General features: G+C 33.1%; 1 protein-coding gene across 1 annotated transcript in view; it reads right to left on the bottom strand.

Moving 5' to 3' along the window:
* Nucleotides 1-20,415, bottom strand: part of LOC137396423 (DBH-like monooxygenase protein 1 homolog) — a 34,150-nt gene extending 13,735 nt beyond the window's left edge. The window contains exons 1-6 of the mRNA XM_068082699.1: nucleotides 20,400-20,415; nucleotides 19,534-19,698; nucleotides 13,964-14,077; nucleotides 9,589-9,738; nucleotides 3,347-3,532; nucleotides 2,491-2,574 (exon numbers count right to left, since the gene is read on the bottom strand). Of these exons, the coding sequence (XP_067938800.1) occupies nucleotides 2,491-2,574; nucleotides 3,347-3,532; nucleotides 9,589-9,738; nucleotides 13,964-14,077; nucleotides 19,534-19,686 (687 nt within the window). The 5' untranslated portion in view covers nucleotides 19,687-19,698; nucleotides 20,400-20,415. The remainder of the gene's footprint in view (nucleotides 1-2,490; nucleotides 2,575-3,346; nucleotides 3,533-9,588; nucleotides 9,739-13,963; nucleotides 14,078-19,533; nucleotides 19,699-20,399) is intronic.
* Nucleotides 20,416-23,136: the final 2,721 nt, after the last annotated feature.

Here is a 23,136-nt window from a genome sequence, read left to right as displayed (position 1 = left end):
TTTGGATATTTTGAATGAATAATAACAATTAATGCATAGAAGTATGTGCATAAAAAAGGTTGCTGTTGCAGCAGGAGCTATCCATCAAAATTTTGAATGCGATGATAATGGTACCTCTCAATACTGCTACAAACGTAAAAATGAGATATCTGACTGTATTTGTCTGGTGCTTTGTCTGACCAAACGGAGAGAGAATGTAGAGGTAATTTCTACTTAATATAATACATTTGCCCACGTGAACAGTATTCAGCCTTTACAGATTTATCAACTGAACCTTAGGATAAACCAGAAATAGCTGTGCAACGGCAAGTTAAACTTTTCAATGACACATTTGAAAAATGCAAATTGAAAAATTGAAAAAATCAGCTTTTAAAAAAATTAAATAAAATAACAAATGCAACAGGTAATATTAATTAATTATAAAAAGTGCACATTTAGAGTGTGCAATTGCAAAATGGATATAGAGCATGTATAGAGATGTAGGAGTGATGGGAATAATAAAAACGGCTTAGCCTTGTGGTTATATGCATTTGTTAGTAGACTTGCGAGTTGAATGTCACAAGTTCAAATCTAGAATGAAGGCGATTTTTTGTTGCTATGACTTGACAGGCAAACAGCAAATGATAGACAAACACTGAGATTTATAGACAAACACTGAGATTTATAGACAAACACTGAGATTTATAGACAAACACTGAGATTTATAGACAAACACTGAGATTTATAGACAAACACTGAGATTTATAGACAAACACTGAGATTTATAGACAAACACTGAGATTTATAGACAAACACTGAGATTTATAGACAAACACTGAGATTTTCAGACAAACACTGAGATTTATAGACAAACACTGAGATTTATAGACAAACACTGAGATTTATAGCCAAACACTGAGATTTATAGACAAACACTGAGATTTATAGACAAACACTGAGATTTATAGACAAACACTGAGATTTATAGACAAACACTGAGATTTATAGACAAACACTGAGATTTATAGACAAAAGAAATGGAATTACTTTAATAATTATGTGTTGCTCAATTTTTGCATCAGCAATCGTTCTAGTGATGAATAAAATAAATGCAGCAGATGCTTATATGAAGTAAACCTCCTTTTATGCAAATTCTACTGGATGTACAGTTTTTATTTAAAGCTTTTGCACTGTGTTGCCTAAGAAATTCTACATAACGCAAAGTGTCAAATTGGTGCAAGTTCTCAAATTTAGTTAGAATAAGGAGACTCTCATAGTCAGCCTTAGAACTACAGTTTTCTCTTTTGCCACACTTGAGAGAGAAAATGATGTATAGGGGTATTTGGAATACCTATTGTATTAACATGTATATATATATCTTTTTTACTTATTTTATCTTATGCAATATTGTTTTTTGGCTTTGCAGCATAGACATTACTGTAGAGACAAAAATGAAAAGAATTGATTTAAATTGCCACTGAAGGTGTGAGCGTCACTCAACGTGAAATTACTATAATCATGGACACTAAACCAAGAGTAAGTAATAAAAAATAAAAAATCTGTAGATACAAACTAATAACACCACAGCTACTGTGCTGTCATTAAATTCAAAAGCTATGTGTAATTTTTTATTTAAAAAACGATTGAGTTTGAGATGCCGGAACGGATTAACCAACTTAAATGATTTTTACGCTTCGCATAATGTAAAATCTTTATAACAGAAACATTCTCAGAATAGATTATTTATGTTGTAGGGTAACTACTGTATTATGATTAGAGTCACAGTATACCAAAACAAATAAACAAACTAAAACAAACAAATAACTTGAATATCATAACATTTAATCTGATATCATGCCTATGCAAACGCTGTTTTGTCTTTATACTTTTGCCTGAAGAACGTTCTCTGCATAGAGGCATGTAGGTTTTATAGATAATCACTGGTGCCAAAGTTAAACTCAGTATACCCTAGGACACTTATGTATTCGCCTCATCTAACTTTCGCGTTTTCGCGGAATCATCCACTCGTGAAAATTTCATGAGCAAAACTATACTATCATAACGAACGTGCGAAAATGTGAAATTAAATAGCTTTGTTCATTGATAGTCCAAGAAACAAATGGCAGCAAGCAATCAAATTGCATTATCGATCTCGGCCACACAATTCTACCTGCGGTTTACAATTACAAACTAGTCCCAAATTGAAAAATTTTTTCTTACCGTTGAACCAAATTGAGGAATCTAATTATGCTTGTTCCACTGCATTTAGTTTCACATCACTATATTTTCGCACTCATCAGAGCTGCGAAATTAAGTTGCATCGAAATTTTACTCTGTATGCTACTCACGAAACTAAATACTAGCAGAGTATAAGTGTCATAGGGTATGTATTATTAGGACAAGTACAATTGCCCTAATAATATAAATAAACTTTTAAGAGTTATCTTCTCTTTACAAACAGTTGCAAATATCCTCTGAAAATAGACAACAAGATGTACTGTAACAACTTACACCAACTACATGATGAACTTCATCTAGATCTGGAGGAGCTTGGAAGTCACAATAGTAGATGGTGTCTTCCGCAGGTACACTAAACTATGAACAAAAATCATAAAAAATATTTGGATTTGTCTGCACTATAACACAAACTTGAGTTATAACAACATCTGTGAGAAGGAAACATGCATTGGTAGTAAAAGACTGAAACCTATAGTTTTTCAACTTTTATAGAAAGTTTGGATTCAAAAAATTGTTTAAACTGTATGTTGGAGCAATTATTGGAGCAGTTACCATAAGATTACATAGCGTTTCATCTAATTTATTCCACTTTCTAGCAAACTTAATAATTAATTTCTACTGTTACATCAAACTTAAAAGCAAACAACTTCTAAAAACAAAACAAGTAAAAAGATTTAATTTTGTACTAACCAAATATGCACTAAACAGTTGTATTGTTATTGTATTATATTGCACATTTGTGTTGGTAAACATTTAATCTTTTTTCAAAATGTATAAGATGTATATCTAAGCTTTGTAGATTCAAGTCATCCTTACATCAATTTTTGTTTTTTTGTATTTATGACACAGCACGGCACTAACTTTTTATTTATTTATTTTTGGTGGCACCATATGTAAATTATTTTTTCTATAATAATAATTATGGACTGCCCAAGAAAAGTATATATGTACAAACGCATTATACAAAATCATTTGTAAAAAAATTAAACTATACAAAATCATTTGTAAAAAAATTAAACTATACAAAATCATGAGAAAAAATTAAATTTCACTTATACATAGGAAATTGAACTAGTTTAGCAGTAATGGATTGGTCTTCATGTTATACACAGCGGTTTACAAAACTCACATTGCGTGCTGTTATATCAAATGTTTGAATGTCATCTGGTAGGGACGGCTTGCTTCTAGTTTTTGAGTCAAGCAAGTAGACACTCTTTGTTCCTCTGTTAGTAAATTCATGATAATCTCTACTAGAAAACAAGTTGTTTTCTGGGTCCGAGGTTCGGTAAGCATAGATCAGATGAGTGGTGGAAGACTAAAACAGAGGCGGGACAACTCTACAAAAGCTTGTTAACATTGTTACAGCTGGTTTACACGCATCTTCATATAAATAATAGAAGTGGTGGGTTTTATGCCCAAACATGCAAACCAGCAGAATAGGAATACCGTAAAACCTTTATTTGAGCGCCACCTTTGTTTGAGCGCAAATCTAAGAGAAGGGTTAAAATATAAAGCACCACCCTTTGATTGAATGCCACCTGTATTTGACCGCCATTTTGATATTCTTTAATTTTTACAAATCTACAAGTGATCAGTAAAAAATTGTCCACAAAATGGCACTAATAATGATTTGGCTACATCAATAACATTTTATTCTTTAGTTGTTGCTGTGTGTATCGAAGTCCATTTTCTAACTTCAAAGCTTTGCCAGCAACATGATATAAATACTTAATAACTGTATCAGGCTAATAGTAGCTCCTTATTTAATATGGTTTTGATACTTCAGCGTATATGACAAACCATTTAATATTTATGAAGGAATTTGAAGGTATTGAATACTGGGCTAAGGTATTGAATACTGGGCTAAGGTATTGAATACTAGGCTAAGGTATTGAATACTGGGCTAAGCGAGCATGCTCCTAAAGTTTTATCATAATTTCAGTGAAAATGATGTTATATTGCAACATGTAAAAGTTTTGTTTCGCTCAAAAAATTGTTTTAATGCTAATATTGAGTAGTTCAGCAGTGCAAAAAAATATTGAGGTCAGCAGACACTGTGGGAAGTATTGGACAACCAGAAGTTGAAATAGTTCCAAACGAAAACAACAATCAGAACGCAAATGGCCGAGCAAGCGATGCATATATTTTTGTATCAAAAATGTTAATTTTTGTTTTTGTATGTATTATAAATATAGTTTGTTTATGTCACTTGTTTGTGATTACATATTTGTAGCATTTGATGGATTTTACCTATTATTATGTAATTTAAAAAGTTTGCAGATTTATAGGCAATTAGTCGATAGCATCATTGTGGTAATCCGATCTTATAGTTGATTGACGCTTCCAACTCCTCTTCTATTGCACATAAAAAGCTATGCGCAGCTAAAAATTGTAGCAAACATATCAATTAGTGCTTTATGAGCTTTTACGCAACATTTTAAAACATAATTATAAATTAAAAACATGCCTTCAAATTTAGAATAAAATAAATAGTTGAAAGTGCCAACAAGTTGCAAGACTACAGGATTAATTTAATTGAAACCTATAAATGTCAACTGGTTGAGATATTACTCAGCTTCTTAATACATATTCGTTTAGAGATTTGTGACAAATTGGAGGTAAGTTAGCAGAGCTATTGCATCTAAAAGGGGTAATGTCACTCACCCGAAGGAGCGTGCAAAATATAGGCGACATTCACTTCACAAGTAAAAAGGTTAACTTGATCTTTCCAAAATTTAGATGAACGAGTTGAAAAGTACAGTTATTTACATCTAAATATCTATTTACTTATATCTATTTAAACTTCACCTCTAATATAGCGCCGCTCTAGGTGAAGGATTAAAAAATAGGTTGCCATGGCGTTCAAATAGAGGTTTTACAGTACATAGTGATCTATCATGGCCTTGTTAGGTAAAACTATTGCTATCCTAATGCTGATCTGTGATATGATGAGGCACAATGCTCTGCCCTATAATAAGGTAACATAATACAACCAAACATAATATGAGAAAAGATAAAAAGAATATTGTAGTATAATATTTTATAGCACAAACTAAAATAATATAGCATATTATGATAAAATATATATAACAGAGTATAAAGTTGCATAAAATAGTATACTCCATTATGTCATTTACTAGCGTATTGAGTTATGCTACTTTACATTATATCACATTAGATATATTCTATTATATAACAAAATGTAATATAGTAGAATTATTTGTAATATTGCATATTATACTAAAACTAGATAGGTGAGAATGCTAAGATTTGGTATGGGAGTAACTAGAATGGATAAGATTAAGATCAGAAATGAGTGCTACAAGAAAATGATGACGTTGAGAGTGCTGGAAAGAAGTTGAGGGAGTGGAGGCTAAGGCGGTATAAATATGTGTTGAGGAGGGATGAAAAATATGTGGGAAAATGGGTAGTGGGCATGGAATTATCAGGGATAAAGAGACAGGGAAGGCTTTAGAGAAGGTTTATAGGCGTGGCGAAGGAGGACATGAGAGACTTAAGAGTCACACATGAGAATGCAAAAAATAGAAATGAAAAAATACTATTTGCAGTGGGGGTCCTACCATGTTTTATGACGATTTTGATGACCCGACGACTAGGATAATTGAAAAGTGACAGACGAGATGACCATTTATCACTGTAGGTGACATTGACAGGTGATGATTGCGCAAGTAGGATTACTAGCTGCCTTATTATTTGTCCGTAAATGAGCAAACGAAACTTCATTAGTTTCGGTTTGAAGCATCTGGCTCAGCATTCATAGACTGACAGGTAATTTATGTAAACAACTATAAAATGCCACGATACACTGACAGCACATCCGTTTCCAAGTCTCCGACTGTCAGAGATTATTGAAGACAATCACAGCTATTTTCAGTACGGGAAGTGTAGCCCTAAAAACCTAAGACACCTGTCACTCTTCGCGGAGTAATCAGCAACGCTCTCAAACATCACTCATAAAATTTGTGAAGGTCGGTAGTTGAGCTATGCTATTGATGAGCAAAAGTTCAGGCAGAGCAAGTTTCAAGTTTTCAACCCAACCTAGTGCCACCAAAATGGATATTTGTATCAAAATAACGAATGTGAAGAAAGAAGTTGTTTTGGTTACCAACTTGAATAAGGTGACGACAATGATTTTAAAAGTGACTATTCTGATAACAACTTTGTGTGGTAGGACCCTCAGCAGTGGTGAGCCTTGAACAAAAGAAAGGTCAAAGAGGAAGAAGAGGAAGAAGAGGATATTCTACTATAAAACTAGCATTAAGCCTGGTGTTACCAAAGACTTCTGGTGTTACCAAAGACTTCTGGTGTTACCAAAGACTTCTGGTGTTACCAAAGACTTCTGGTGTTACCAAAGACTTCTGGTGTTACCAAAGACTTTCGGTGTTACCAAAGACTTCTGGTGTTACCAAAGACTTCCGGTGTTACCAAATACTTCTGGTGTTACTAAAGACTTTCGATGTTACCAAAGACTTCCGGTGTTACCAAAGACTTCTGGTGTTACTAAAGACTTTTTTTATTTTAATGACTATAGCATTCTAGCTATAATCATCATTTCATCATACAACTTTACTCGATAAGGTTAGCTTCTTTGCTTGTTTTAAAAACCGCTTGTTGCTGGTACAGTTGCACTCAGCCATAAATAGCACAATTCCTTTACCTAAAATTGGCTGATGTTTTCGTAAGGTATTTGAGACTCATTTTATTGCCAATGTTTCGATGTTGCAGTATAAGTAATCATTTATGTGTGTCACTGTGTGAGAAAAATTTCATTTTGTGAAGAGCAACTTAAAAAACAGCCATAGCACAACCAAGCAAAACCGTGGATAATATATTAGAAGATAAAAGCTTCAGAGGCCATTTGAATTCCAAATACCTTAATAAGATGCCCGCCAATTCTCGGTACAGGAAATAAGTTATCTATGAATAATGTGATTGCATCGGCAATGATAGTTTATTGTACAACTTGAGAAAATATAAATGTTTTACGGAATAAAGTGGTGTTATTGTGACACCTGCAGTCTATAACTTATGTTTTGATAAACACAAACAAGCCTTCGAAAAACAAATTATGAAACTATGATATGAAAAGGAAGTACATTGTACATGACTGCTCTATCTGATAAACCTGTATTAGCTACCTTCATTATCAAACAGAATAGGAGAATTATTTTATGTTCCGAATATTAACGACAGTAAGTTAGCGGGCTAGAGTAGAATTAAAAGCCTTCTTTTGTATAAACTAAATTGAATAACTATTTGATCAAATATGATGCAAGAATGCTGCAGTGCTTACACATAATATCTCAAATGGCATTACAATTAGGGTTGTGTATTTAGCTGTCTATCATGATTATGAGTGATGCACATGTATATTTTGAAATTTATGCTGAGTATAAACACTTATGATGTTACATATATATGTATATATTTGTAGATACACCTTTAAACACTTGATTGTCCGCCTAAGTTCCTTTACAGGTGTCCATACAAGCATCTACATAGGTTTTCACATAAATATCCACATAGGTGTCTACATATGTGTCCACACAGGCTCCACTTAGGTATCCACTTAAGTGTTGAACTGCATATATGTAGACCCTATATGGACACTATAAACAAGGAAATATGTGGACAAGGAATAAACATAGATGTGGTCGTTATTGGGCATGGTTCAGGATTCTTATGGTATCAACACAAAGTTTGCCGTTTTTGAGGGTTTTTGATTAGCTTGCTTGATGAAACCATTGGTTCTTTCTTCATCAATGAACCAATTTCTTTTCATTTTGAAGTTGCCAAAACAAAAAAACACATCCATTTTAATATTTTTCATGTTTTGCAAATATGTAAGCAATTATGTAGTGAATTTTTGCGCCTGCATCTCACTAATATATCGACTTTCGGCACTTGCAATCACTACTAAGAGGGTTCTGGTTACAAGTCGTCTTATACTGAATGAGTATTAGCTCTCACGCACAACTATAATTGTTGCAAGCAAGATGACTGGTGAATGAGTATGGCTCTTTATTCCGCAAGCTAAGGCTGCACAGAGATGTGTTAACATTCAAATAATCCACAAATGTCTATATATAGTTTCTTCGCTTGTAGACAGGATCTCATGCTCCTTGTTCTTCTGTCTCACTAGTGTATCTTCCTTCAATACCTATTCTTATACATCCTGTTCTATACTGCTTTACATATCCTTATATACAGTGTTCTATTGGCTTTCCATAAAAGCTGGCTTGCATATTACTACGCTAATCCCAGGATAGCTTGATGCATGGAGCTATTAGAAATAGCTGAGTTTAGCGAATCCTTAAGAATAATACAGTAGCTATAATGAATGGTTAGCCATATTGACCAACAAATCACATGCTAGACTATTGAATAATATTTAGTGTGTAAACATATTTGGGAATGAAGCATCAATACGCATCACTGTATCCATGTTCTGAAACTTGAGTCATTTCACAGCCATTTAATCACACAGTAATCATAGCAAATACATATAAACTACCTAATTCATCAAATGCATGACATTACTGCATGAGCTACAAAGGTTATTAGTGAGTGGTAGCTATGGAAAATGACACAATTACATTGAGAACGATAAGACAGGGCTGTGTGCCACCTGAATATAGGCTAGAAGCTGTGTCTATTTTTTTTACTTTAATGGCAATAAAATTATTTCTAGCAGAAATGTTTTCCGCATTATACTATACAAAAAAAACCTAAAAAAAGCAACAGTTGGACAATAAAATCAAATAATTTGGTTCCACATACAAGAGATCAAATACTATGTAGATGGAAGATTGATAAAACAGCTAGCAATAATAGTTTCAAAACAGTTGTTAGAGGTTCTGTGCAATTAGTTCATATCATGCGAGTTGAAATAAGTTGAGAACCTGTGAATGTTACAATGGAAATATGGACACAAACCATGAAAGATCGGGAATCTAAAATTAGGACACAACCATGAAAGATCGGGGAATCTAAAATGAGGACACAAACCATGAAAGATCGGGAAATCTAAAATGAGGACACAAACCATGAAAGATTGGAAAATCTAAAATGAGGACACAAACCATGAAAAATCGGGGAATCTAAAATGAGGACACAAACCATGAAAGATTGGGAAATCTAAAATGAGGACACAAACCATGAAAGGTCGGGAAATCTAAAATGAGTGCGCAAGCAGCCTGTATCTTGACAAATAAAAGTATAGCAAAAACCCTTTCTTCTGACAGACTGTTGGGTATCTGTGTGTTTTAAAAGAGTTAAAATATTATCAACAACATTTATTATAGTGAATATTATAGTAAAGATAACAGTAAAGACTAACACGGAACTTACTGTAATAATGTTGTCACCACTCTCGTCACAGGTGTCAAGCTTTCTTCGGAATTCAACTTTAGTGACTCCATTAGCTTCTGAAGCTGATATCAGTGTGACATCTTTTAAAGTATCTTCTGTAGGTAAAGTGTTGCCAGTAGCGTACATATCCTACAAGTGACAACAGGTGCTTTGTCATGGTTTTGCGGTAGGATGCAGGTGCCAGCAAGTTCTCAGTCAATGTGGAATGCATTTCTTTCGAATGGCTAGGTCTTTGGTTATAATAGCTGAAATGTCTTAAGATCGGTGTCAAATGTTTTTATATGGCAGTTTTTGAATTTTACACCGCTATGTGTCATCAATGAAAACAGTATTGCGATATTCGATGTTGATGTACGCATAGATGTGGGGTGGCAGATTTGCGAGTGGATGCATCTGTGATCGGCTAGATCACGTCTCACAATTGACCAGTAGTTGGGAATTGACAGACTGATGTTTATGAATGAACCGTTTCACTTTGATCCAAAGTTCTATCATGAAACTTTGCCTCAAGGTTTATGTAGTCATACAATATTCAAGGAAAATTCCTATTTTTCTATATATCTATATTTTATTACATTTTATTTATATTTATATTTTCTATTCCTCTAATTGTTTTAAGCCAGTGTCATGTGAAACAGAAGACAACCAGCTCATGGTAATATGGTTATGGTAATATACGTTTGTTTACATCTGGCGATGAATTCAGAAACTTAAAGTTTTATTTTAGACCATAAATTGAAACTCAAGTTTTTGCATGTGAAACAAATATTAAGTCCAAAAATACTATTTTTAAAAAGCTTTGCAACTATCATCAGCGGCAAGCATTCCTTCTTCGGTGTGAAATCATGGAATTAAATAAATGTCAAATGTTACAAACAACATAAGCATAAACTGTATTAATCTGTAGCTTAGTATTGCTAGGCAACCAGTAATTACTCAGGTTAATTTATGATGTCTTGTGATTTGGAGGAATCCACTAATACCTAGATGATATCCATAATGTCTCTTTCTTGTGAGTGTATTTAAAATCCCTCCAAGTAGAGTAATTATGGGCTATCATATGCATAGATAAGAAATAGAAAAGAGATGCAAGTTGTGCATAACTGCAAGACTATATTTTCTGTAAAAATAAGTCAAATTTTACTTTTTCACTATTAAAACTCACTATTCAGTTCACCAAGAATTTTTTCCGTGTTTTTTAAGATTTAGGAAACATAATGTTGGCCCAAAAAAATTCTACTTCAGTTATATAAGAGTATATTCTATTTTGAGTTTTATTTTATGAATTTAAGTTTTTATAGCAATGCTTAAATAACCAAATAAAGTGTGCTAATTGTTAAAAGATGGAATATTGGTAGTTGATTTATTTTTATTTATTTTTTATTACTTTATTAGCAACAATTTCATTTCGAACCAAAATGTTTTTCAAATATGCCATACAAGAATCCTGAGAAGGGCAACAGCTAGTCAATCAAATCAAATAAATGATAGATAACTTTCAAAATTAGGTTTTAAAGGAATGTTCAGTTGAACTTCTCACACATTCCTAAAAACTAAACATAAAGTCAGTCAATTTTTAAGTAGTAAATTTATAAACACTTTTTTAGAAAAATAAGCAAAAGTAATTGTGAAAGCTTCAAAAATTAATTGTATGAAAATATAGCATAGTCCGAAGTGTAATTTTTTTAAAGTTGGCACTGCAAAGTTTTTTTATTATAAAAATTAAGCATTGAAAACTTGCCAAAAAATTCACTAAAAATCTGTAACTAAACAGAGTATCTCACAAGTATCTAAAAATAACTGTTTAATACAAAATATTTATTACATATTCTGCATCTTAATACTAAATAAACCAAAAATGAAATAAACTTATTTCTTTGCATCAAAATTTATTCAAATTGCTGGCAGGATGATGCATTGATCTCTACAGGAGAAAAATAGGGAAGGAAAAGAGTGGCATATGTTTTATGTAGCAGTCTACATGGCAATGCTTGCTATTTTACATATATATATAAACCTCAAAGTTTGCATGTGATTCGGTTTGTCAAACTATTGCTATTAAAATCTTGGAAGGAAGAATCTGTATCACAGAACATTTAGTTTAGGAACCTCCTGTTCTCCAAACAACATGCTAAACAATTAAGCTACGCAAGATTGACTGATTCATTGGGCGATATATGTCGCTATGTAGGTGAAAATACGCATACCGCTTTCCGTTACGGTGCAACGTCATTTTATGCTTGCTCCCACGACTTTTATTAGTATTATTGTTATTACTTGCTGACTATACTTACTACTCAGCGTTGAAATAACTTTAAGAGTTTTTTAATCTGTACTTTAGGAATGTTAACTTTTTTACCCATCTGTAAATATAGAAAAACAACCTTGAGCAATAAAGATAAATCAAAATTCTGTCACAACGGATATTTATTTGGGTTTGACAAAATTAGTAACAAGGTTATGAAATTTACTGATGATAGGATTTTAAATATTGCATTGCAGTTTGCAGTATTGAAAAAATAAAGATTTGACTACTTTCCTAGTTTAATCAAATTCATATATGGTAATAAAATAATATATAATAATATTTAAAATAAATATAATGCTTGCTTTTTTTCAATGCTAAAATGGTCCTTTTATTTTGTTCCAAAACTGTCAAAAGCATTGGCACCATAAAAATAAGACTCAAAACATCGGCACCAAAATGGTTGCACCAAAAAGCACTAAACTCATGCAACAATCTGTTAAAACCATTTGAAGTTGGGGTGGTCTTGCAAAATCCTCTAGAATAAGACAGCTAAAATATTTTTAACTTCAACGCAGAACTACTGAGGTTCTCTAAAAAACTGCAAAATCTATACTACTGCTACTTTAGCAATAACTTGATCCGTCGCATCTGTTACTAACAAATCATACAAACAAAACATTTTTGTATTTATGTGTATGTCTTATCAATATTTATTGAAATGCAAATTGTATTATTATCATTAAGCTGAGAATGTGGTTTGAGTAAAATGTACTTTTATAAAAGCAAAGAAACTTGTGGTAGAATCTGGATATCTAACCTGAAATGAAAACAAAGCAAAGGAATGCCATAGTGATGTTGACCTTACCAAAAAGATGAAGAAGAAATGCTGTCAATTTGGGTTTTATCTTGAGCAGATTGTTTGTACATGTGTTGTAAATTTAACTAGAGCAAATTTCAAGTTTGCAAAATAATGTTTTTGCAAAAACATCTTATATCATATAAGTTTAACAATATTGTGATTACATATTTTGCATATCTATATAAATATCAGGTAGCAAGTTTTGTGTCTGAGTCAGCATCAAGCCGAGTTGACTTGGTTTGGTAGGAGGGTGGAGTCTACAGTCAAACTGATATATAACGTAGCACAAATTGCCAGCTTATTGGGCCTGCTCACTTTTTGTGCTTTTAATGCTTTGTACAATTTATTGAGCTAAGCAAATAGATACCCTGACACTCAAACACATCAAGGTTATAGAGTTCGGATGTGGTGCTAGAGAAGGGGCCCTGCAGGCATCCTTTACACCATTAAAATACATTAAACTGCTTAAGTTTATGTAGTTTGACAGATTCTCTATATGAAAACAACAGAAACTGAACTCTGAAGGCTATGGAATTACTATTAGCATGCTGGCTAACCCACTAAAACTCAACAAAACAAGTTAATTTTTTAGAAGTGATAAATTAACTTAGAGGCATTAACTCGAGCGTAATGCACTATGTGTAGATGGACCTTGTTAGACATCCCTTTCACACTTCTCAGCTTAAATATTATATTGCACCTTTAATATATTGTTGGAAATATTAGTCAAAAGTGAACACAGTCAATTTTCAACTCTGTTGATTAAATTGAATTTAGAGAAAAAGTAATTTAGAAGTGTTCGAATTGTTTAGAAGTGAAGTGAAGTGTTTAGAATTATTGAAGTGCTACGCCATCTCTTCACTTACCTTTTCTCATAGCCTCTTTACATAAAAAAATGCTTTAAATTAAGCATAGGTCTACCGTATAGTAAATAAAAAAGGGTAGTTTTTATATTAATGTCTTTTTAGATAATTGTTTTGGGTCGTAGCGACTAGATAGCGAGCACAAAAAAGTTTGTAACTATTTTTTAATAAGCCTTGATCTGCTTAAACTGGAAGACTGAGTGTGCCAGTAGTGATTTTAGAAAGTACATTTATTCGTTTATAAGCAGCCATGCTGAACTTTTATAAACTTATCTGACAGCTCTCCTTGTGTTGCTCTTTACCTATAAGCCAATATATCACCAGTTTTGGTATTTAACATATGAACCAAACTTCACACATAGAGATACTGTCATATTAACTCACCAACAAATATGAATCACCATCATCTGCAACCCAGGCTACAATAATATCGGCATCTACCATGCTGCCAGAAGGAGAAAATCCAAGTCCAACCCAGCCAGTAGTCTCACATGTAACCTGCAGATATTTTTTTTACAGTTTTAGAACGATATAAGCAGGTACCAATTATCATTTGTTGTTGTAAAGAAAATCAATCGTGTTCTTACTGTCTACTGTCTACAGTGTCTCTGCTGTCAATAGTGTTCATGCTGCCTATAATAGCATCCTTGTTGGCTATAGTGTACCTTCTGTCTGCAGTATTCCTGCTGCCTATTGTGTTCCTGCTGTCTTTGTTGCCCCTACCGACTTTAGTGTTTCTGTTTTCTATATCTTTGCTTGAAAGTAAATCTCTCAAACCGTAAATCTCTCAAGTCTTAAGTTTAACACAATCTTAAGTTTAAAAATTGAGCTATAAATTAAATTTTAAAATTGGATTAAACCTATATCATGCTTTTAAAAGTTGTGACATGATATGTCATGTTGCAGTGCTTTTTAACAATACAATATTATATAATTAGAATATAAAATGATTAAAACATCTATATCTAAAACAATGCATTTACAAAAATATATCAAAAAACATATTTACAAAAATATATTTACAAGACCTTACAAAATATATTCACACAAATACATATACCTCTACTCTAATGTATTCATTTATACATTAATTATCATTAGAAGTGCACAGGGAGCTTCTTGACTGTTTGCTGTGCTAGACTAGACTAAGTTACTTCATAGAAAGATTTTGTCACATACAAGTCAGCAATGAATCAGACATAATCAACCCTTTAATATGAGTGTTCTGCTGCTGAGAGCATTAGTTGGGGTTATACCAATCAGATATAGTCAACACTTTAACATGAGTGTATTTCTGCTGAGAGCAGTAGTTAAGGTTATACCAATCAGAGATAGTCAACCCTTTAACATGAGTGTACTGCTGCTGAGAGCATTAGTTAGGGTTATACCAATCAGAGATAGTCAACCCTTTAACATGAGTGTACTGCTGCTGAGAGCATTAGTTAGGGTTATACCAATCAGAGATAGTCAACCCTTTAACATGAGTGTACTGCTGCTGAGAGCATTAGTTGGGGTTATACCAATCCGAGATAGTCAACCCTTTAACATGAGTGTACTGCTGCTGAGAGCATTAGTTGGGGTTATACCAACAAGAGATAGTCAACCCTTTAACATTTAATACAGATAATTACTTTGCTAGCTTAGAATGGTTTAGCAAGGAGTGTTTGCCAACTTTAAACCTTTTTAATCATGGTAAATGGTTTAATATACCACATATATGCTAACATGTTATGTTAGCAAGTGCTCTCGTCACGGTGTTTGGTATCTTTTTATGTAATATTTGTGGCTAAGAATGACTTATTTTAGCTAGATAAACCACCTCTAATCACAGGATTGCACTGAGATACATTAAAGAGATGACTAGAGGTGTGTACCAAACGGATTACTAACTTTGTTTTTTCATATGGCTGTATATATACATATATATATATACATATATATATAAATATATATATAAATATATATATATATTTATATATATTTATATATATATTTATATATATATTTATATATATATTTATATATATTTATATATATATATATATATATATATATATATAGTTCCATATTGCCAAGCAATAATCATCAGATAATAATCATTTTATCTGATGATTATTGCTTGGCAATATGAAACTATTAGAAATAAAATTGTTTTAAACTGAACTTAAACTTTCATCTCACCTAATGTTATATATATAAAATTAGGTGAGATGAAAGTTTAAGTATAAATATATATTATATATATACATGTACATATATATATATATATGTGTATAGATATACATACTGTATATATATATATACTAGCCGAATGCACCACAATGCCGAATGCCCAGCATTGCACGGGCATTAAAACAGATTATAAACAGTGGCAAGCAATGTAGTTACCATTGGTTAATTTGAGTAAGCTATCATCTGTATTGCTAAGCTTACTAATAAGATCAGTGAGGGCAAGCTTTAGTGACGTGGCGCCTAATACAGAGTTACTATGTGTATTTTTGTTCAGATAGTTACTCATATCACCCAATAAATACATTGTTTCTTGTGTAGATTAATTCGTTAGCTTCTCCCCTTGTAAATGGGAGGTTTCAAGATCAAGTCTTCTGCCACGCAGAAATAAATTGCTAAAGCTGGACAGATGAACAGCAAACTTTGAAATGTATACATGGATGTACATATAGCAAAATTTATGTACATGTACATGTACACCTAAATTGTTGTGTATTTCACATATACAAATATGTATCAATTAAAGTAAATGAAATATATTTATGTACATGTACATGTACATCTATGTCGTTGTGTATTTCACATATACAAATACTGTATATATCAATTAACTTCTATTGAGGGTTATTTTGAGATTGGTCTGATGCTATAAAAGAGTTGGTCTACTTTATTTACAATATTAGCCAATAATATGTAAGTGCTTTGTAAAATATAGGTCAGAGTTTAACCCATTTGAAGTACTACAGCTTGTCAAGACATAACCCTTATACTTGTAGATACAACCCTATCTTTGTTATCAATTAAATATAGCCTTACACAAAGCTTTAGATGATTTTATCTGAAATTATCGGTAGTTTTCTGTTATTTGCGATTGTTTGCGATGTTTGAGGTGATCTGACTGTCAGAGTGTTTTAAGATTATAATAAACAAAAACTTGATTGCGGTTAAAACACTCAGAAGGAAAATACATGTGCAATGAAGTTACTCATTGTTATCATCGCAATAGTTGACATCAGTTACTGCATCCAAGTTGCAGCGTTACGCATCGCTATTCCGTCAATCTCTTTGCAACTATCGACATCATAATCACACTTTCACTTGATTTGAGCATTCAAACTGCCTAAAGTTTTGTCAATGAAGTTTTATTCAATTTTAATCTCGAAACATCCTGGCAGTCAGACGACTCCAAACATTACAAAGAATCACAATTTATTGAAGTTCTACCGAATACCTCTAAGTTCAACTTTTACTGTATATTTGGTACACATAACTTGAGCTTGAATCTGGCTATAAATTGTTTAAATATAAATCATTAAGATGAAATCTTGACAAGACCTCTTTTTGCTTGAGAATTGATAACATTTGTGAGAGAAAGCTACAGTTTAAAACGTTTTGATAGTGTATCCTGTTTAGCCGGCAGTTTCTTTCTTTGAGTCCAGACAACCTTTATATGTTAGTTTGTGATCTATGATCCAATAAGGGCATAAATCATAGATTATAAACCTCTAAAGACATAATGCAAGAGTGATTAAACAAAAAGAAAACGCCTTTCCGCTTAGTAAAAAGCTATTAAAAGAAGTGAATTGTTTTCTCAAGGAGCAGTGCTGTTGCGGAACCCAACAGCAGAACTGTCTTCTCAAGAAAGAACAAAACTGAACTAAGTAACTGAATAGCTCTTAGTCTTTTCTCATTAAAATAGAAATCTAAAGGTCTTGTCACGCATGCAGAAACTTATGCTAAAGTTAGCATTCATTCAAAAAGCTTTGTTAAATTTTGGTTTATAGATTAATGGTCGAAGCGTCTGACCTGTAAAAAGCGGTGGTTTGAATTTCAGAAACACCACCGGTGCTGACCGGTGCTGACCGGTGCTGACCGGTGCTGACCGGTGCTGACCGGTGCTGACCGGTGCTGACCGGTGCTGACCGGTGCTGACCGGTGCTGACCGGTGCTGACAGGAAGATCATTTCACCTTAAAGACAAACTTACACAAAGTTCAAGTAGATTTTAATCAAAAAGGATTTGTATTTTTCTATCATTTGCAATTGTTTTTGAACGTTTGTTTGAAAGTATGATTATGACATCTATAGGGACTTTAATTTTTTTCTGAGTCCGGGAATACCTTTTTATTTTGAGCGTTTTAACTGTGATGAAATTTTGATGATTTTAATCTTAAAACACCCTGGCAGCCAGATCACTTCAAACATTAAAAAAAATCCCAAATGATAGAGCGATATGGATACTTTTTGATAGAATATATTAAAACTTTGTCTAGGTTCATCTCTAGCTTGCTGTTTCTGTCAATCATCACCACAGATCAATCTGTACGCTGAAAGGCAATCAACTGACTGGAGTTTGCCAAGCCAAACTAACCATAAGATTCTCTGCTTAGTTATATGACCACCTCTATTTTCTAATTTATGCATTGCAGTTAACACACCTTCAATTTATTTTTTTGCAGCAAAGTCATGACACAAACCTTTTTATTGTTTCTTATTACTTCATAAATAAAATTAATATATAAATTAAGTTAGTTGGAGTTTATTTGGATCCGTTCTGGTCTAATGGTTTAAAGCACCTGTGAACAACATGCTGGGATTCAGCTTCAAGAAACACCACCAGTGATAACAGAGAAATCATCCAATTCTGAATTAAAAATCACTCTTACAGATTAGCCTGCTGTTTGACGAGAAATTGTCTAGCTGGAGCTTGGTGAAAAACCAAAAGTGTATTCTAACTTCACCTGTAGAACAATCTTTCTTTGGTTAAAAACATAAATGTTACTATTTGTCAAATTTGGCTTTCATCAGGTTAAAATACCCATCAAAATAAAAAACAGGATGAAATTTATTCTTTTATTTTAAAGGTTCTCTTGCACCTCAGTAGTGAGAATATTCAAAGCTTTTTAAGTAACCTGGCTGAAACACTAAAAAACTTAGGAACAGTATTACAAGCACATTGTATCGCACTACTACATGTATAGATTTAGTTTGTAGCAGTAGCACAGACAGGCTCATTGACCAATTACTAGATAGGCATAAGAGTTTAAAGTTCAACATGGTAAATGACTGCTCAGGGTGCATTGAAGACTGGTTCACACCATATCGCTATACCTCGGCCGTATCTCGAATATAATATCTATCAAGTATTTTGACTTGATTCAAGCACGTGAAAACAAAGTGGTTTATTTGCAAAAAAATTATGAAGGAAAATGAGAGCACCACATCATAATGTATTTGTTGGTCCAAATTCGGATGGGTTTGTGATAGGGTATGTATCATCGAGGATCACTGAAATATTGTGTCGTCAATGCCCAGATACGGCAATACAGTGTGAGCCAGGCCTGAGGTACGATGAGATAGATAAAGATAGACAGTATATAAATCAATGGTTCCAAATAATAAATATTTGAAGAGTATACAGACATCGTCAGAGACAACACATTCAGTCATCATGCGGCTGTCTATATAGAAGTTATATTTCTTATAAGCACAGCTTACACGATTGTCTGTCAATTGCTAGATGGGTGTTACCGCTTCTATCACTAGTTGTAAGTAAATGTTTTTTTCATGTTTTACGCTTATGTGTTTGAATGTTTAACACTTTTTGCCTTTGTTGTTGTACTGTATTGAATCTATAATTTGTACAGGTTACAAAAACACTTCTTAGGCATTGTACAAAGAAGACTGTTAGCAAAAAATCAATTTCATTCCAGCCCAAGTACGTACCGTAAAAGTGATGGAATCCTGGTCTAATGTCCAGCTGACATTGAACTTTTCATGAGGGTCAAGAGTAAGTTCATTGTAAGCGCTGCTAGCAGAAGTTCGATCTCCAAGAGTGAGTCCACAACAAGCTAGTAGCAGAGACATCCAAATCTCCATTTCTGCTCTACTCTACGGAAGTATATAGATAGGCTGCCGTAGATGTGATTCTGAGGTGAAGAACAAAGTTTTATGACAAGCTTCAGCCTTTTTAGGTTTTTGATGAACGTTTTGAATGAATGCCCAAAATTTAGTTTTTGCAAAATTTCACACTTTGCATCAAAAAATAATCGTAGCTTTTTAGCAATTACTCTCATAAATAATTCTTTTATTATTCAAGGATCTCTTATAAAATGTTTACCTTGATTTTTTATTGTTAACAGTATTGAACATAATTACCTACAAGCAATTCTAATATTTTTACCTGACTCCTTTTTGGAACTAATGTGTAAAAATAACATTATATTATAGTATAATAGTTTGTTGGCAGCCATTGTGAACCATGAGAAATTATCATGGGTAATAATGCACCTTATGCACAGTTATTCTTAGACGTGTAAAGGTGGTGAAGTGCCGTAGTTGGTAGTGGGTTTGGCTGCATAATGGAATATTGCGTAATTATAATTAATAATTTTCAATTCATAATATTTGTTTGTGAGGCAATCTTTTCCTATCACTTTTAGCATGGTTTTTAAGAGACCGACGGATAGACACAAGTCTTATTGTAGTAAACATTGAATTAACTAGCAAACTTATGTTTTGATAAATTAGTGTTTGTCTTTTGCTGCTATAAAAACGTAAGTTTACAGATTTTTAGAAATTCTCTGACTTACCCTTTCCTAGTCGGTGTTTAAGTGGAGTGAGCAGAGGTGTGTTAGAAGTAGATATGGAATCATTTTACCATTGATGGTAAATCAAGCGTGGATAATCCGTGTAATTAATCAAAACTATGTTGTTTAAAGGCTTTACACCTGAAAATTTGCCTCGGTTGGTTCGAGTTGAATTAAGTTAGTTTACATTGAACAAGGTTAGTTTGCATTGAACAAGGTTGGTTTGTATTGAACAAGGTTAGTTTGCATTGAAGAAGGTTAGTTTACATTGAACAAGGTTGGTTTACATTGAACAAGGTTGGTTTACATTGAACAAGGTTGGTTTACATTGAACAAGGTTAGTTTGCATTGAACAAGGTTAGTTTGCATTGAACAAGGTTGGTTTAAATTGAACAAGGTGAGTTTACATTGAACAAGGTTGGTTTACATTGAACAAGGTTGGTTTGTATTGAACAAGGTTAGTTTACATTGAACAAGGTTGGTTTACATTGAACAAGGTTGGTTTACATTGAACAAGGTTGGTTTACATTGAACAAGGTTAGTTTACATTGAACAAGGTTGGTTTACATTGAACAAGGTTGGTTTGTATTGAACAAGGTTAGTTTGAATTGAACAAGATTGGTTTAAATTGAAGAAGGTTGGTTTACATTGAACAAGGTTGGTTTAAATTGAACAAGGTTAGTTTACATTGAACAAGGTTAGTTTACATTGAACAAGGTTGGTTTACATTGAACAAGGTTGGTTTGTATTGAACAAGGTTAGTTTACATTGAACAAGGTTGGTTTACATTGAACAAGGTTGGTTTACATTGAACAATTAAGGTTGGTTTACATTGAACAAGGTTAGTTTACATTGAACAAGGTTGGTTTACATTGAACAAGGTTGGTTTGTATTGAACAAGGTTAGTTTGCATTGAACAAGATTGGTTTAAATTGAAGAAGGTTGGTTTACATTGAAGAAGGTTGGTTTACATTGAACAAGGTTAGTTTACATTGAACCAGGTTGGTTTACATTGAACAAGGTTAGTTTACATTGAACAAGGTTGGTTTACAGTGAACAAGGTTGGTTTACATTGAACAAGGTTAGTTTGCATTGAAGAAGGTTGGTTTACATTGGAAACTTGCTTTCGTTCGTTTTTAAACAATGAAGAATTTTTCAAGACCATATTTTTAGATTTATTACTTCATACATTATTATTATTATTATTAATATTATTAATAGTAGAGTTTTTCTTCACAGTTGTGTGGTGGTAGGTGACTGGTTTTAGTCCATGTTGAGTCCAGGTCTTAACAAAAGGCCAAAGGATCCAACATCTTTCTCAATTCCGCTAAGAGAGGACCTTCCTCAAAATGTGAGCTGTTCCTAAGATGGCTGTCTTCTGTATAGTCTCAAAAGACATGTTTACTCTTACCTCGGCCAGGTATGCTATATGTCTCCTTGATATTGTTCCAAGTGCGCCAATTACTATTGGTATCACTTCTATCTTCACCTCCCACAGTCTGTTTATCTCGAACCTATATAAACTCTTTTTATTTACCAATCTTCTCATCTTCCTTCTGTTCTACCATTGTGTCTCCAGGTATTGCTATATCTATGACCCGACATTATTTGGTTTGTTCATTTATTAGTATCAGGTTCGGTCTTCCAGCTTCAATAACCTTGTCTGTCTGCACATTGAAGTCCCATGGCAGCTTCGCTTTCTCATTCTCCAATACAGCTGCTGTACGGTGGTCGTACCATTTTTCTGTGTGGGGCAACTCATGTTTCTTGCAAATGCTCCAGTGCACTGCACTTACCAATTTGTCATGCCGCCCTTTATATTCTGTCTGTGCGATTTTACTGCATTCGCTGACTATGTGGGACATTGTTTCATCTTTCTGCTTGCACAATCTGCATTTTGGGTCATTTGTTGACTTTTCTATCTTGGCCTTCTTATAGATGGTTATTAATGCTTGATCCTGGGCAGCAATGATCAGGCTTTCAGTCTCTCATTTGAGACATCCCCTCTTCAACTATTGCCATGTCTCCTTTGCTGTTTGATTTTCTGTCTGTCTCGGATGTTGTTCGTTCATTGGCTTATCATCCCAGTTTTGCTTTCGTTCAGTTTTATGATGGTTTCTATACTCTTGTCTTCTATCTTCACTGTTGGTATTCATGATTTATATTATTGTTACTATTATTATTACTGTTATTATTATCACTGTTATTATTATCACTGTTCCCACGACCAAACGAGCGGATGCGAAGTTTGAGAGTTTTTATGATAAATGCATGTGCACACAACTTACGAAAATTATTCATTAACAATGAGACGAACCCTTGTTTCAAAATCTCATCAACAAATTTAATCATCGCTTTGTAGAGTCATTAAAGTATAATAACGATACAAAACACATATAAACCTATTCAATTATATTACCAAGTCTTTGTAAATTGTCGAAATTATCTTAAAACTTACCCATCTGAACGGATTATACACAAATAGACAAATTAATTTGGCTGAAGTTCTTCACAAAACTCTTGAAAAGCTTGGTTTAATAAAAGTTAAGACCTGAAATTGAGACGTCGAGCGACAGAGAATAGAACGATTAAGTCGTGCGCATTTCACGAAAAAATAACGTGCATATTTCACCAGTCTATAGCATTGTCGAATTGCCGAAGGTTTCTGTAATTAACGTAGGAGTACTGAAATCGTTTCATTTTGCCGATTTCAAAGTAACTGACATTTTAGACACTCTTG

Source organism: Watersipora subatra, chromosome 5 (genome assembly GCF_963576615.1).
Source record: "Watersipora subatra chromosome 5, tzWatSuba1.1, whole genome shotgun sequence".
In the NCBI taxonomy this organism is placed as follows: Eukaryota; Metazoa; Bryozoa; class Gymnolaemata; order Cheilostomatida; family Watersiporidae; genus Watersipora; species Watersipora subatra.
This window is presented reverse-complemented; position numbering and strand designations above follow the sequence as displayed.